This window comes from Lolium rigidum, chromosome 3, assembly GCF_022539505.1.
Source record: "Lolium rigidum isolate FL_2022 chromosome 3, APGP_CSIRO_Lrig_0.1, whole genome shotgun sequence".
Lineage (NCBI taxonomy): Eukaryota > Viridiplantae > Streptophyta > Magnoliopsida > Poales > Poaceae > Lolium > Lolium rigidum.
The window spans coordinates 322,995,879-323,012,229 of NC_061510.1; the positions used below are offsets into that span (position 1 = coordinate 322,995,879).

General features: G+C 47.1%; 2 protein-coding genes and 1 pseudogene across 3 annotated transcripts; 1 reads left to right on the forward strand and 2 right to left on the reverse strand.

The window, feature by feature from the left end:
* On the forward strand, positions 1-803 carry LOC124703814 (glycine-rich RNA-binding protein-like). The gene is made up of 2 exons (XM_047236049.1): positions 1-182; positions 289-803. Exons 1-2 carry the CDS (start codon positions 78-80, stop codon positions 655-657), a joined length of 474 nt encoding a protein of 157 aa, XP_047092005.1. The 5' UTR covers positions 1-77; the 3' UTR covers positions 658-803.
* A 4,787-nt stretch (positions 804-5,590) lies between these two features.
* LOC124696977 lies at positions 5,591-13,036 on the reverse strand (annotated as a pseudogene).
* Positions 13,037-13,259: 223 nt separating this feature from the next.
* Positions 13,260-16,141, reverse strand: LOC124703815 (ADP-ribosylation factor-like protein 2). 2 transcript variants are annotated; one of them, XM_047236050.1, is made up of 5 exons: positions 15,916-16,141; positions 15,660-15,770; positions 14,660-14,822; positions 14,101-14,181; positions 13,260-13,555 (listed from the first exon to the last, which is right to left on the reverse strand). In XM_047236050.1, exons 1-5 carry the CDS (start codon positions 15,978-15,980, stop codon positions 13,418-13,420), a joined length of 558 nt encoding a protein of 185 aa, XP_047092006.1. In that variant the 5' UTR covers positions 15,981-16,141; the 3' UTR covers positions 13,260-13,417. The 2 variants fall into 2 exon arrangements, with proteins under 2 accessions (XP_047092006.1, XP_047092007.1); XM_047236051.1 differs by lacking the exon at positions 14,101-14,181.
* Between the last annotated feature and the right edge of the window lie 210 nt (positions 16,142-16,351).

A 16,351-nucleotide genomic window follows, 5' to 3' on the forward strand; every position in this document is an offset into this window, starting at 1 on the left:
TGGGCTGGCTTCTCCTCCCCCTCACTAGTCCTCGTTCCCGGTTCCGGTTCCGGTTCGTCTAGGGTTTAGCGGCAGGCATGGCGGAAGAGTACCGTTGCTTCGTCGGCGGCCTCGCCTGGGCCACCAACGACCAGTCCCTCGAGCAGGCCTTCTCCCAGTTCGGCGAGATCACCGACTGCAAGGTAACACCCCTGTTTTGTGAGACAGATCTGCTACTCGTTCGTCGTCTCTAAGAAACGTAGATCTGAGTTCTAGGATCTGACTGTGTTGTCCGTTTCGCCTGCGCAGATCATCAACGACAGGGAGACCGGACGTTCCCGCGGGTTCGGCTTCGTCACCTTCTCGAGCTCCGAGTCGATGAAGAACGCCATCGAGGGGATGAACGGCCAGGACCTGGACGGCCGCAACATCACCGTCAACGAGGCCCAGTCCCGCTCCGGCGGCGGCGGCGGAGGCGGCGGCTACAGGGGCGGCGGCTCCGGAGGCGGCGGCTACGGCCAGCGTCGCGAGGGCGGCGGAGGCGGCTACGGAGGCGGCGGCGGCTACGGAGGTGGCGGCGGCGGCGGCTACGGCCAGGGCCGTGAGGGCGGCTATGGCGGTGGCGGCGGCTACTCCCGCGGCGGCGGCGGCGGTGACTCTGGCAACTGGAGGAACTGAATGGTGGCGCCCCGAGTGGCCAGTTATCCTAGCTATCCTACCCCTTTGTGTTACTTTGTTATCGCCCCCGGAGTATCCTAGGTCTCGCTCCATCGCTTAGGGTTTGAGACGATTATGGTTACCATTAGGTGTCTGTGTTACCATCGTGTTCCCGTGTCATTGTTCTGTTCGCTACCATCACCGAGAAACTGAAATGAGAAAATGAGTGGGCCTGGTTCTGTTCGCATCTCCGTTCTTTGTCGTCTGGTTGCTTTGATGTGTTTGGTTCAACTTCAGTCTTGTCTGACGCAAATGGACTGGCAATGCCAAGATGGATAATTCTGTTTCGGTATGCTCAAATTGACATTCTGATACACAGCGAACGGGTAGAAGATAGAAGGCTTTTTGTGTTCCATCAATTCTTCTTTTCTCAAATGGCGAATTAGTTTTTGGTTGATCCGAGGACTGGGGAAAGAAGTAGTCCAAATCCAGATTTGCAAAGCGAATTTTGTAAGATCTATTATCCCTTCCATGACTAGCTGAAAGAGATTTCAACATCGGAAACCAAGGAGTACCAAGTGATTCAAATACACCGAGAGAACTGAGAATTACATACTTCTTAATTTAGTTATACACTATAGGTGATGAATCTGAATCTTAGGTGACTAAGAAAATCACAGCTGATCACCTGGTACTAAATCAGGATTAAAGGTCCTGCAGTCATTTGGACAAACAGGTGATCAATCTGAATCTGAATCTGGGGTGACCAACGAAACTCACAACTGGTCACAAACAGCTATCTCGTATGTAGAAAATTCTGATAAATCTATTTGTGGGGGGCATGGCTTTAGGTACTCTCTGCTCCCGGGACTACAAGGCCTCCAATGTTCCTACTCCGTATATTAAACTTTGAACACCATATTTCTCAACAAAATATGAAGTAGGGTACTCAAAAATTATACTATTGCAAATTTCTCAGCAGCGGGAGTAGCATTTTGTGTTTCCATGAAGGATAATGTCTAAATAATTGCCAAATCTGACAACAAAATTTCGAAATATAGGGCAAGAGTTATGAGATATCAATGTAAACTACGGGTCCTTTTGTTGTGGCTTTTTTTTTGACTTTTTGGCTTTGGCAAAAACCAAAAAAAGCACCTAAATAGGTGCTTTTTTGGCTTTTGGATTTTGGAAGCCAAAAGAATAGGATCTTTATTTTTGGCTTCCAAAATTCAAAAGCCAAAAAGCCAAAAAAAGCCACAACAAAAAGGTCCTACTATTGAAAATTACTGTAGCACAAACCAACGAGATTGATGACATCCATTAGATTTTTTTAGCCCAAGTTCAGTAGAGACATGTTAGTTCGTTACATAGATTCTACTATACATAGATTCTACTATAGATTTTTTTAGCCCAAGTTCAGTAGAAACATGTTAGTTCGTTACGTGCACCTTGAATGTCTTGCTTACTTGTAAACACCAGCAATGAAGCTCCGACTAGTCTCTGTTCAATAAAAAAAATAAAAAATCAATAAGAACACTCAAAAAATGCTGACATTCCTGGCGATTTACACAAAAATAACCCAAAACTGAAAGAAAAGCACAGACTGACCCTCTGGCGAAACTATTTCACGGATCTAACCCTTTTGTGTGGCGCCCCTCTCAAGGGCGCCACACATGCCCATGTGGCGCCCACGGCTGCGGCGCCACACACCCATCCGACGTGGCCCGTCGACGCCGAGTTGGTGACCCCGATCCGACGTGGCAGCACGAGTGGCGCCGCTCGGCCGGCGCCACACTTTGAAAGTGTGGCGCCCCCGGCAAGGGCGCCACACATTCACTTAAGTTTGGGTCGCGCGCGCCCCAGCCCGACCCTTCTTCTTTCTTTCTTTCTCTGTTCTTCTTCTCTCCCTCCTCCCCAGCCCGGTTCTCTCTCTCCTCCCTCTCCCCCCCACCAAATCCACCACCAAATCGTCAGATCTGTCCGTGGAGAAGCACTCGGCCATGTTGCTTGTCATTTGGCCATATCTCCTCCCATCCTCATCATAAGCTCTCGCCCACTTTGAGTTAAATACGAGGTGTCTATGAAGAAACTCTTGACCACCCGCGTTGAGGTCTTTGTGCTTCAGCAAGCCGTTGTATAGGTTTGCGAAGCGGCGCTCCGAATAAGCGAGGCAACAATCTTGAAGAAGGTCGGACAACTCTTTGCTCTTGCATGCCCGGTAGAAGTTTGCACAAAAATGCCTCATGCACCATCGGTGATGCAAGGGAGCATGCCCGGGAATTGCAACCTCCACCGCATTGAGAATTCCTTGATGACGATCGGAGATGACACACACTTCCTTTGAGGGTGGTATGACCCTCGTCCTCAATATATGGAAAAAACCATTGCCAGTTATCATTGTTCTCAATCTCTACCAATGCAAAAGCCAATGGTACTAAACGGTTGCTTGCATCACTTGCTATTGCCACCAATAGTGTGCCCTTGTACTGACCGGTCAAGAAGGTACCATCCACGGCTATGACGGGCCTACAATGTTCGAATGCCCTCGTGCATTGCTGGAATGACCAAATTGCACGGTGAAATACCCTCACTCTTTTACCATCATGCAATGTCATTTTGGTTGCGGAAGGCTCGACCACATGCACCATGCCCGGGTTAGTTGCGGCCATCGCTAACAACAACCTAGGGATACGGTTGTATGCTTCCTCCCAATCACCGTACAACATCTTGAATGCGGCTTGTTTGGCCTTCCATGCCTTCCCGTACTTGACGTCGTAGGCAAACCGGGATTTGACCGTATCTTGCACGGACCTAATGCTCATGATAGGAAGTGATGATATCTCCGCCGAGAGCTTGTATGCAGTGAACTCAGATGTGAGTTGACGGTGGTCCGGCTGCGCATCCTTGCCATCAAGCTTCGGCCCCCGGCACATGTGAGTGGCTACACATCGTGTTATGTGCCAAGAGGGCCCTTTTTTGAAAGGTCTTGCACGGACAACCCATGGGCACCTTTTATCCACACATTTTAGCGTGTACCGCGTCTTCAAGTCCGAGTGAAGAACAATGTAAGGGCGATGATGCTTAATGGAGAACTCCTTCAACCATATCTTCAATTCCAAGAAGGTATCAAACGTGAGCCCTTTAGAGATCATAGACGTCCTAGCTTCCACATCTCTCTTGGATATTGGCCTAGCTACAAGAAGTAAACTTTTGCCACCATCAACCACGGCTCCATCCGCAAGACTAACATCACGGAACAATGGTACCCGGATATCCCGTCCGGTTACCTTCTTGAAGATTTCGGCTCTTTCGGCTTCCTTAGCCGTGAAGCCATCCTCGTCAACCTCCTCTTCGGGTCCATCATCATCCGAGTCCGACGCATAGCATCGGGAATAAGGAATGGAGTGGTCCATCTCCTCTTGCGTCCAATATTTATCCAAATCACCGAGATTGTTGCCATTCATCTCGAAACAATCATCACCATCGTCATGCTCGTCATACTCATTATCCAACGGAGGTTGTTGGGCCATGGGAGATTGGACAATGGGAGATTGGGTGGCTTCTTCTTGGCTCATAGGTGGTGGACTCCTCTCTCGAACGGGGGAGGAGGGACGGTTAAGGTCAAGCTCGATACGAGCATCAACCGTCTTGGTTGCAAACAACTCCAAAGCCTTATCTTGTGACCCGGCCACCGTCTCCTTGTAAACGGACCAACGTTGCTCGGAGTTGATACGCATTGTCTTCCAACGGGTGTGCATTCCAAACCCCACATTATGCCTTCCCTCTAGCTCAACACCATCATTTGGCTCATTCCAATTCAACTCAACCCTAACTTGTGCTACCACCTCCGCAAAGCTAGGGCTAAGGTCAAACACCAAGTCAACCTCTTCCGGGTCCGGCTCTATGTTTCCCTTCAAGTAAGCATCCTTGTCCACATGATGAACATGAACAATTCTTTCCATCCCCCTAGCATAATGGGAACAACACATACACACATGTGTTCATTAGTTACCATAGTCAACATAATCTACCCATACAAACTAGCATACTACCATTTCTCCTAGTTCAACAACCCTAACATCCAACCAAATCCATCTCCACCCTCAAATCAACCAAATCCACATCTAGGGTTTCACATGTACATTCAACCAAATACACAAAATCAATGGATGAAAAGAAGGGGAACGGAGGGGATTACCTCAAGGAACGAGTTGGGAACGATCTCCACGGACAGATCTGAAGATTTGGTGGTGGATTTGGTGGGGGGGAGAGGAGGAGAGAGAGAGCCGGCCGCCTCCTGTTCTTGAAGAGCGAAGAAGAGAAAGAAAGAAGAAAGGGTCGGGCTGGGGGCGCGCGCGCGGCCCAAACTTAAGTGGATGTGTGGCGCCCTTGCCACGGGCGCCACACATTCAATGTGTGGCGCCGGTAGGAGCGGCGCCACACTGTCTGCCACGTCGGATCGGCTAGCCAGCTCAGCGTCGACGAGCCACGTCGGCTGGGTTTGCGGCGCCGGCAGCAGGGGCGCCACATGGGCATGTGTGGCGCCCCTACAAAAGGGTTAGATGGGTGAAATAGTTTCGCCGGAGGGTCAGTCTGTGCTTTTCTTCCACTTTTGGGTTATTTTTGTGCAAATCGCGGACATTCCTAGCATACAGTGGCAAAGCGATGGATAGTTCAAGTTCATTCACTATATTCTTGCTGTGTCTACATCTGTCTTTGTGCCTTGAACGCTACTCTTTTTGTGCACGGTCCGCTGATATTTTGGTGCAGGTTGGTGGTGCCAAGTTGTTGATATCCTGAATTTCTGATGCAAATGGAAAGTCATCACACCACTTTTATTCCCCAAAGTTATCAATAAAGTGTGATAATATTTTGATATACAGCAAAAAGGTAAAGATGCAATTGCTTTCCGACCGCTTTGTATATCGCCGGAAGCATTTGCAAATGTAACGTATCAGTCCAGACCATAAATCCGAGAAGGGATGTCCTGAACAAGCCAGTCAAAACCTTCGAGGAGACCCTCTCCTTTGTAGGCGCTGCAACCTACAATTTGCCAGTGTCTACTTCCGTCCATGGCGTCCAAATTCAGAACCTGAAAGCAAGTGTGTAAGATGGACAGTCACACACGCCAACGACGGAAAAAGATCTACCATCGGTTTCCTTATCCAAAGTGATCAAACACCAAGTATAGGTTAGCTGTCCTATACTCCTATTATGTTCACAAATTACTGTTATTTCGTCGAACGACAGCAACCCTGTAGTTCATCAAAGTAGTTACTTCTGCAGGCATTGACCTCAGATCAACCATTTGTACGTGAAGCATGTTTCAGTACAAGCGTTTGAAATACACCAAGAAGTCGTTTGGAAGCCAGGTTTTCATTTCATTTGTAGCATTTTGAAATGAATACATGTATTCATTTCATTTACATTATAATTCCAGAAATGGACACTTGTTTGGTTGCCACAGGAATTGTAAATGATAGTAGAATTCAATATTGAATTTGTTTGGTTGCCTTAGGAATTGTGAATGACAGGTTTCAGCTCGGAATTGTGATTACACATGGCATCATTTTGCTGGATTTCCTAAATGAAATGATGGTCCAATTCTGTGGCAACCAAACAGCCCACTTATGGAATTTTAAAATGAATTCCAGAATTCCAGGCTCAAATGATGGATACCAAACGACCTCCAAGAGAACTAGGAATTGACCACTTCTGAATTTTGTTATATAGCCTATAGGTGCTGAATCTGAATCTGAGGTAAGTGAGAAACTCAAAAACGATCACAAATAGACATTGACAACCATTTAGTATTAGAAAATTCCGATCATCTATTTCTGGGGGCATAACTGAGGGTAACTGCACTCATCTTATATGTAGTATTTTGTGTGCATGAAGGATAATGTTTAAATAATTAAGACCTGCGAAATCTGACAAATTTGAAATATATGACAGGAATGATGTAATACGAGTATAAACTAGTAATGCAAAATTATTGAGCACAGAGCAGCAGGATTGATGACATCCATCAGAAGTTTGCAGCCCAAGTTCATGAAAAGCATGCTAGAGATCATCACACAGATTCTACTATGCATGTTAGGGCACAATTTTGCTAACCTTAGCAATTTCCATGGACTTAAGAGCGCCTTAAATGTCATGCTTATTTGCAAACACCAGTAATGAAACTCGTACTAGTCTCTGTTCAATCAAAATTCAAGAATAAACAAAAAATGTTGAACAAACTGAAATTCCCAGGATAGAGTGACGAAGAGGTGGGTATTTTTCTACAGCAACATCTGAACCATCAAAGTGGCTGCCTAATACATCCTCCCGCCGCCTCCCTCAACCCTAGCCCCAACACCTTCCTCCTCCCGCCGCCACCGCCGGTGGCGCCGCCGGGCAAAGCCCCGGTGGCGTGGCGGCGGCGGGGGACCCTCTCCGGCTGCGCCGGGCAGCGGCTCGGCCTGGTTTTCGTCTAGGTTCTCGGGAGACGTCGTCGTGATGGTGGAGGCGGCGTCGCGTCGGAATAAGAGGGTTGGAGCTCGACCCCCATCTCGGCAAGGACACTTGTGGCGGCGCCGGCGAGCTGCTGGCCAGGTATCCTCCCAGATCTGTGGATCTGGGGAGGGTGGTCTCTCCGGGTGCGGTCGATCTTCGACCCCGCCGCGGGGTTTGTGGAGTCTGTTTGGGAGTCGGAGGAGTGTTGTTGCTGTTGTCTTCCCCTTGGCCGGCCGTGGTGGCGAGGGTGTTGCTGTCAGAAACCCACCGGCGAGCAGCGACGGGCAACACCGTAGAGCCGGGAGGCTCCCAGGATTGCGGCTGACCCTGGTCCCTCAGGCGACGGCCCGCAAAGCCTTCTGATACACGCGTCCTGGTGCTTACGAGGGCGTGCCACCTGACCTATACCTGGTCAGGAAGGTGAAAGGATTGTTTCGACTAATTTCCTGCATGGCAAACACGTAAACATTAAATACGAGCCCCAATCGGCTCTTAAATTGTTCTGTGGATCGGCTCAAAGAGCCGATTGCCCCATGGTTCATGTTAGATTTATAAGGACATGGGGATCATGCTTTATCAATATCAAGCTAAACTAATCTACGATAGTCTAGGGTTTTCACCGTATAATCGGAACATCCTATGCGTAGTTGAGCCTAGCAGATACGTAAGATAACGGAAAACCAGTCCTAAAGAGGCCTAAAAACCAACGTAAAGTTGATCCCCGGAACAATCCCTCTAGAGCTTAATAAACCACACCTCACGCACTACCGGATCGTTCAACCCGTTTATAAGGCCTAACCATACAGATATCAAACCAATCCTTGAGGAACAAGGAGCAACTATAACGGATCAGATCTACTAAATAACGATTAAGCAAGATGCTGCCCCTACACCTGAGATAGGTGTAAGGGCAGCTAGATATCAAGGGGTAGCGTAACTAAACAATTGCATCGTGAAAGCATTGTGATCAACCCCAAAACACCTAAGATAAGGGTGTTGCTCGCCATCAAAAAGGCTTCAGCACGAGCAACACCAATAACGAATAAGCGATATCTGCCTAGATCGCAAGATGCGATCTAGGCAGCATGTTGCTTACCCGGGAGAAACCCTCAAAACAAGGGGTGGCGATGCGCCTAGATTGATTTGTTGTGAACGTGTTCGTCCTCCTTTATCAATAACCCTAGGTACATATTTATAGTCCGTAGACTTTCTAATGCGGGAATAAACTAACCCGTGTACGGGCTAGACTCTACTTTATAATTCTAAACTAAGATGCAATCTACTAACATTATACAGATACACGGGCAATCTAGCCCAAAATCTTCATGCAAGGCCGCTTCAGAGACGCTCCACGTGGATATCTTTTAAGCCCATCTCAATTACGGCCCATCTCCTGATTTGGCTAAAATCTGGGGATAACACATGCCCCCCTGGTTTTGGTAATGATAATTTCAAAACCACTCTGTTTTTCCTTCGTAGGGTCATGTCGTAGCAGAGCAGAACCGTCGCAGTATCCTTCGTCATGATACCCTGTCTTCTCAACTTCTGCACGATTGACAGTCTTGGCACCGCATCCTCGAAAACTCGCCGGTGGGTTTCTGACAGCAACACGGCTTTATAATGGGAGAGGAAGAGGAGGGCACCATCGTCCTCCTTTTTAGGGTCGTGTGTGCTCTTCTGGTGGTATGCGGCTGCAGCGTCTTGCAGCTCCCTCCGGCCGGCCTTGGTGGCGAGGGGTGGAGGCGACTTGACGTGTTGACGCCTGAACCTGCCAGATGGTGGGGCGTTCTATGGCTTGGGTCTACTGCTCGGGGATCTTCGTCTGGAGGTACGCTCTTCCCCATCTCCTACTTGCCCGATGGTCTGGAAAAGATTTTTAGCTCTCACCCTCCGGGGTGGGCACTCCTCCGGTGTTCAAAGCCCAGTATGGCAACGGTGGCGGCGGTGATTCGATGGTGTTGGAAGATGCGTTGCCTCTGGCTCCGGTCTCTGTATTTTTTTGGTGACGACGAGGACGATGGGCTTGATTGTGGTCTGGTAGTATGGTGTGAGGTCATTCTTGCAAAAGTCTGCGATTTTTTTCAAGTCACCAATTAATTAACAGAAGGCGGCTATGGTGGCGGTTAGAGCATCCCCAGCCATCACCCCGAGAAGCCCCCCACGACCACTTTTTTTCATCCGGACGGCAAAAAACGGTCCAGTCACGCCCCCGGTTCCTCGTTTTGGTCCGGATTTGAGCCTATTTTCGTCCGGACTCCCCATGCCATCCTCGGTTTCCCGGGGGTCTCCCGGGGACTCCGGATGGATGAAAACAAGTCATCTGGCCCATGCATCAGTGACTATCAGCCAAATAATTGCCGGTCCCCTACCTTCTCTCTCCCCAACCTTCTCTGTCTCGCAGCACGCTCGAGGCGGGCATGGCCAGATCGTCCATGTCGGGGCGGAGCTCAGCGCAGCTGGCCGGAGAGGCCGACGTTGTTGGCGAGGATGAGCACCTTGAGGCTGGGCGAGGACGGGAGGATCAGGCCGGAGGGGATGGCGCCCTCGAGCCGGTTCCCGGAGAGCGAGAGGAGCCTGAGGCGGTGGAGGCCGGAGCGGATGTCGGCCGGGATGGACCCGCCAACGCGGCCCGGGTAGAGGACGAGGTCATTGAGCGCGGTGAGGCTGGCGAGCGAGGCGGCCAGCGTGCCGGCCAGGCCGGGGGAGTCCGAGAGGCCGCTGCCGAGCGTGAGGACGAACACGCGGAGGAGCGCGCCGGGCGGGTCCTCCTCGTCGGGCGCGCACACGACACCGGCGTAGGCGCACGGGGTGGCGGCGGCGTCAACCCAGGAGTCGAAGAAGCGCGTGCCCGGCAGGTCCCGCAGGCTGGCGCGCACGTCCCGGAGCGCCGCCGCGTCGCGCTTGTGCAGTGCCGCCCGGGCGCAGGCGGCGCGCGAGGCGAGGAGGAGGAGCAGGAGGAGGAGAGGGGGCAGCGCCATGTGGAGACGAGCTCGGCAGTGGAGCGAGCTAGACGAGCCCGGCGAGTCCATGCGCGTGGCGTCGAGGTGAGCTCGGAGGAAGACGACGCGTGGCGGCGAAGAGGAGGCTTGGGCGAGGCACGGCTGGGAAAACACTCCTCCCCAGTGCAAAAATTTATCCGGATTAGGTTTATCCGGACGAAAATTTGACCCCGGGAAGCTCCAACGAGTGGAGATGCTCTTACTCCCGCGGTGGGAGTGACTCCGGTCGCAACTGGAGAAACTGAACGGTGGGGCCCTCGTGGCTAGTTATGCTAGTTATCTGTTGTGTGTTTCATGTTATCGCTCCCAGAGTATCCTAGGTCTCACTCCATCGCTTTGGGTTTGAGATGATTATGGTTACCATGAGGTGTTTGTGCTACTGTTCCTGTTACCACCGTGTTCTGTTCGCTACCGTCCCGAGGAAGAAATGAGAAAATGAGTGGGCCTAGTTCTGTTTGCACCCCTCCGTGTCGGGACGTCTTTGTGCCTTCGTTGCTTGTTTTGTGCCTTGTGCGTTGATATTTTTGGCTACTTTCGGCAAGTTGTTGATGTTCTAATGCAAATGGACGCCCATTGTATTTGAATTCAGAAAGTGCATTGTTTCTTTGATGCAGAGCGAATTCTTTAAAGATACAATCGCTTTCTATCTGCTTTGTATATCGCGGATGCATATGCCAACAGCGTGTTACTCCAGAAAGCAGATCCGAGATGCGACATCCTGAACCAGCCACTTGAAAGTTTGAAACCGTGAAGGCGCTACAGCCTAGTGTCCATGAGCCCAAATTCAGGATTTGAAAGCAAGTGTATCTAAATATCTGAAAGCAAGCGTGTAAAGATCTCTATCAGCCTCACATGTATCCATGACCAATGGAAAAGCGATCTAAACATCAGTTTCCTGAACGACTCAGTGATCTGTTTAGTTCCCAAGTCATTCACCTCAGATCAAATATTTGGACATGAAGCATGCTTTCGTACAAGTGTTTGAATTACAGAGAAGTGGGGATAGGAATTGCATACGTCTGAATTTAGAGGCTCTGAATCTTAATCTGAGGTAAACAAGGAACTCACAACTGATCACAATGGACACGGAAAACCATCTAGTGTGTAGAAAACTCTGATCATCTATTTCTGGGCATGACTGAGGGTAATGTCTATAACATAATTTTTGCTCCATGAAGGTTAATGTCTACTGTATATGACTTTTCCAAAAACCACAATAACAATTTTGAAATATAGGGTAAGAATGATATGACTATACACTAGTGGTGCAAAATTATCCTGGAAAAAACAATGGGATTGATGACACCCATCAGATATTTTGTAGCCCAAGTCCAGGAAAAAACATGTTAGATTCCACTATACATGTATGGCACAAGTTTGATATCCTTAGCAATCTCTACTGGTTTAAGAGCACCTGGAATGGCTTGCTTATGTGTAAACGTCAGCAATGAAGCTCCAACTAGTCTCTGTTCAATCAAAATTCAAGAATCACTAAGAACAGTCCAAATAACTGAAATTCCTGGGATAGAGCTGCATTTGAACTATCAACATACTGGAATATAGTTGTTCAGTTAAAGTACTAGTATGATTAAGTTCAGTACAACATTCAAGATGAAAATAAAATTCGACTCCTAATAGTACCCATTCTCGCATTGTAGAAGATTTTTCTATTATGTTATGGGTTAAGTGCATTTTTGTTCCCTCATATAGTTATATCTTGCAAAAGTCTAACTTTGGTCCCTCAACTCTGTTTTGGTCTAAACCCGTCCTCAAACTCTTAATTTAGTCCAATTTTGGTCCCTGGTAGTGGCTTAATGATGATTGACCGGTTTTTGACTCTTTTTTTGCCACCGTGGACAGGTTTAGTCCATGTAGGACCATCTCACCTCGAGATCAATTATGCAATTAGCATTACGAACGTTCGCCGACGAGATCATGATCAGTTTGGCACAGTAACCCTAACTCTTCCCCGACACCTAGCGATGGGGCCTCGCACTACGAGGGCGGATAAGCCGGGCGAGAAAGGCAGAATTGGCAGACATGCGAGGACTTTTGCGTTAGGAGGAAAGACGGAGGCTGCTGAACTAGCGAGGACAGCTGCACCAAGCGTGAAAGACGGGGGCAGCACACATATGTGTTAGGGCAAGAGGATTTCTTCTATTTGTTGACTGAAAATAAATTATCCCACATAGATTAAAACCGGCCAATTTTGTCTACAATGGCAAAAAAAAAGAGTAAAAAAAACATTCAACCATCATTAAACCGCTGCAAGGACCAAAATTGGACTTAATTAAGAGTTTGAGGGCAGATTTAAACCAAAACACAGTTGAGGGACCAAAAATAGACTTTTGCAAGACTTGAGGGACTAAAAGTGCACTTAACCCTTAAGTTATCAAATAATCAATAGAGGGCCCTAAGTCAAAAGCAAAACGACACTCGACTTATCAAATTTCTGTACTTACTGGCAATCATCATTGTCATAGCATGACATTGCAACACTTCCAGTGCTAGTATTCAGAAAATCTGCAAAGTAATACAAATTGCAAACTTTGAAGGAGTGATATCATCACTTGTCTCTTACTGCCCCAGAAGTAGTACCTCTTCCTTCAAGAGATTGTGGAGTTCAGCACGACAATCACCAAGCCTCCGATATCTAAACTATCAACTGCCCAAACTAGACCATCGGTCCGCTCAAAGTAATTCCTCCAATAATACCAGATAGCCTTATGTCCCCTAACATCCCAAATGTTCAAGAAATATCTGCCAAATCAACAAATATAAATCATTAAGAAGTTTCACCTGCGGCAATACCCACAGAGTGGCTAAACCTAGTGTTTTGGCAAATGACAAGGATGTTATCACCAGAAAGTTGTAAGTTACTTAACAAGAAATCCTGAACTCATGACAAGTTGCCAACTTGATTCAGCCACTTGGCATCAATTTTTCTTTTCTGTCCTGTTAGGAACCTATCTCTTGGCATGTAAATCCCTTGTATTCCTCTACTAGTGCGAATAGGCATGCTGTTCCAGAAGAAATGAAAAAGAGGAACACGATTTTTCTGCCTTGAACACTACTCGTTTTGTGCCAGTTCCGTTGATATTTATGTTCCAAGTTGAGGCCAAGATGTTTATATTTTGATGCAAATGGAAAGCCATCACCCCACTTTATTGCCCAGAGTGATATAGATATATTTTTAGTTAAGTCCATTGATATTTGATTTACAGCGAATGGGTAAAGATAGTCGCTTTCCGACCGCTTCCTATGTTGCAGGAAGCAATGATGAATCAGTCCAGAACGTAGATCCGAGAAGCAACGTCCTGAACCAGCCAGTCGAAACCGTCAAGGAGCCCCTCTCCGGTGTAGGCACTGCAGCCTACGATCCGCCAGTGTCTGCTTCTGTCCATGGCGTCCAAATTCAGGATCTGAAAGAAAGTGTTTAAGATCGATTAGTAACACACAATCACGAGCAAAGGAAAGAATTCCTGACCCGAGTCACTCAGTGATCAAACCCCGGAATACAGGTTAGCAGTCCTATTCTGTCCACGAATTGCTGTGTAAAGTGTCCAAAATACTTCTGAATTGGGTTATATAGCCTATAAATGCTGAATCTGAAACTGAGGTAACAAAGAGACTCAGAACTGGACGTCAACAACCATCGAGTAAGTAGCCAATTCCGATCATCTATTTTTTAGGGCATAACCAAGGATAACTGCACTCATCTTACATATTATTTGGGTCAATGAAGGCTAATATATAAATAATTGAGTCAGCAGGACTTTGCAAACATGGAAAAAAAATTAAAAAATGATACAATACGAGTATAAACGAGTACTTCAAAGTTATTGTAGCAGAAAACAACGGGACAGATGACATGCAACAGATGTTTGTAACCCAACTACAGGAAAAACATGTTACAGAGCATCACAAAGATCCTACTTGTATAGTTGTATGGCACAAGTTTGCTAACCTTAGCAATTTCTGCGGGTTGACGAGCACCTTGAATGTCTTGCTTGTTTGCAAACACCAGCAATGAAGCTCCGACTAGTCTCTGTTCAATCAAAATTCAAGAATCAATAAGAACAGTCCAAAAAACTGAAATTTTAGGATAGAGTATTTTCCAATGAATAGTCCAATGAATCACAGAGAGATGGGTATTTTCCATAGCTACTGCTGCATTTGAACTATCAACAGAGTGAAAAATTCATAGAGTGGTTCTGTTCGGTAGCAGCAGTGCGATCTAGTTCAGTAGAACATGTGAGCCGAGAATCAAAATTGACTCATAGTGATACCCATTGTCACATTGCCCATAAAAGCCATGATAATCCAATAGGATATGTTTACCAAGTCACCAATTAATCAACAGATGTCCCTAAAACTAAAGCAAAGGGATATCCTACTCATTCTTTTCCGTACTGTTTAGCAGTAATCTTTCAATGCTAGTACCCGGAAAATATGCAAAATAATAGAAATTGCGAACTTTGAAGGACAGAAATCATCACTGTCTCTTAGTGCCCCAGAAGTAGTACCTCTTCCTTTAAGAGATTGTGGAGTTCAGCACGGCAATCATCAAGCCTTCGGATATCTGAACTATCAACTACCCAAACTAGTCCATCAGTCTGCTCAAAGTAATTCCTCCAATAAGACCTGATAGTCTTCTGTCCCCCAACATCCCAAATGTTCAAGGAGTACCTGCCAAATCACCAAATATAAATCAGCAAGAAGTTTCACGTGTGGTAATACCCACAGAGTGGCTAGTGTATTGGCAAATGACAAGGGATGTTGTCACCAGTTCAACACAACATGCTAAATCACGAGTGCTTTAAACAAAAAAAAATTGCAAGCTCAGCAGAACTTGCAAATTACTTAACCAGATAGGCTGAACTCATGACAAGTTGCCAACTGGAATCAACCACTTGGCATCTATTTTTGTTTTATGTTGGGCCTATCTCTTGACATGTAAATCCCGTGCACTCCTCTATACTACTGCTAATAGGCATGCTGGTGCAGAGAAAATGAAAAGGAAGCACAAGATTTCCATTTTCTGATGGGGCAACAGGCAAAACTGAAGTATCAACTAACTAGCCAGTGAAATGTTTATTTGATGTCATCACACCTGAGGACTGTGTTGCAGCATTTGCCGAATTTCTCTTTTGTGGTAATATTTTTTCCTTATAAATTAATTACCCTCTGATGTTGTGGAAGAGTTCAAAGTCACACGATTAAGTTTCCAACATGTGACCTGCTTTAGCCTGTAAGGCTGTCTTATGAAATTTGCAATCACTACACTGGCGTTGAGAGATAACCTATGTTATATATATCTGATGAACCCCGCAGCAAACTGAGAAAAGCATGAAATTTATCTAAACTATGGTGGAAAATGGAAAACGAATGAACAGAAAACATGTGATGTCAGTAAACTACATCAAGTGATGTAACTCACAACCCATTACATGACACTACTTCACAGTGGATGAGGGGGTATTGAACAAACGGGTTAGAAAGAGACAGAAAGGAACTGGGACAGACTTGTGGTACTTGATGGTCTTGATGTTGAAGCCGAGGGTGGGGCTGATGACGCTCGTGTCCTCCCCATTGATCTTGAGCACGATCGTTGTCTTCCCTGAGTTGTCCAGCCCCCTGAGAAGAACTCGTAAACCTCAGACGGAATCAGCAACTAGGGATAAATAAACCAACTGCGCAAGTCCTACTAGATCCAGAACTAAGAATCGGGAGACATGGCGCGGACTGAATCCAATGCTAGCGGAGGGTGGAGGGAACATACACCATGAGAATGCGCATCTCCTTCTCCTTGCGCTTGATCTTCCGGATGATGCTGAGTAGCCCCATCTTGGAGGCGCGCGAAGCTCTGGGATTTCCTCCCTAGGACGAGAGAGGAACAGGGCGGGGCTTTTTTCCTTTTTCAGGGAGGAGGAACAGGAAGACTGGAAGAGTCGATCCAAAACAGTCGAAAACCCCCGTTCTTGTGTTTTGTTGGGGTGTGTGTTTTCCTTTTGTTCTCTCCTCTCTGTAACTCCGTGTATTCTGTTCATTTGAACCTATCTTGTAGAGGCTGAAAAGCCTCATAGTCAACTTTGGAATATATTTAGGTGGAGATTCGTCCCCCCCCCCCCCCTTGGTGAAAATTCGAAAAATAAACAGTCGAAAACTGCTCATCCGAAAGTTCAGACGTTCAGTGCTAGAGGGGAAAAGAACAGTGG

Bases quoted from the DNA above. Each gene is read 5' to 3' on its own strand.
- LOC124703814 (XM_047236049.1), top strand. From the start codon at position 78: ATGGCGGAAGAGTACCGTTGCTTCGTCGGCGGCCTCGCCTGGGCCACC. The intron at 183-288 runs GTAACACCCCTG...TCGCCTGCGCAG, and splicing joins GCGAGATCACCGACTGCAAG to ATCATCAACGACAGGGAGAC.
- LOC124703815 (XM_047236050.1), bottom strand. From the start codon at position 15,980: ATGGGGCTACTCAGCATCATCCGGAAGATCAAGCGCAAGGAGAAGGAG. The intron at 15,771-15,915 runs GTATGTTCCCTC...AGTTCTTCTCAG, and splicing joins GAGATGCGCATTCTCATGGT to GGGGCTGGACAACTCAGGGA. The intron at 13,556-14,100 runs GTTAGCAAACTT...ACTTTCTTTCAG, and splicing joins AACCCGCAGAAATTGCTAAG to ATCCTGAATTTGGACGCCAT.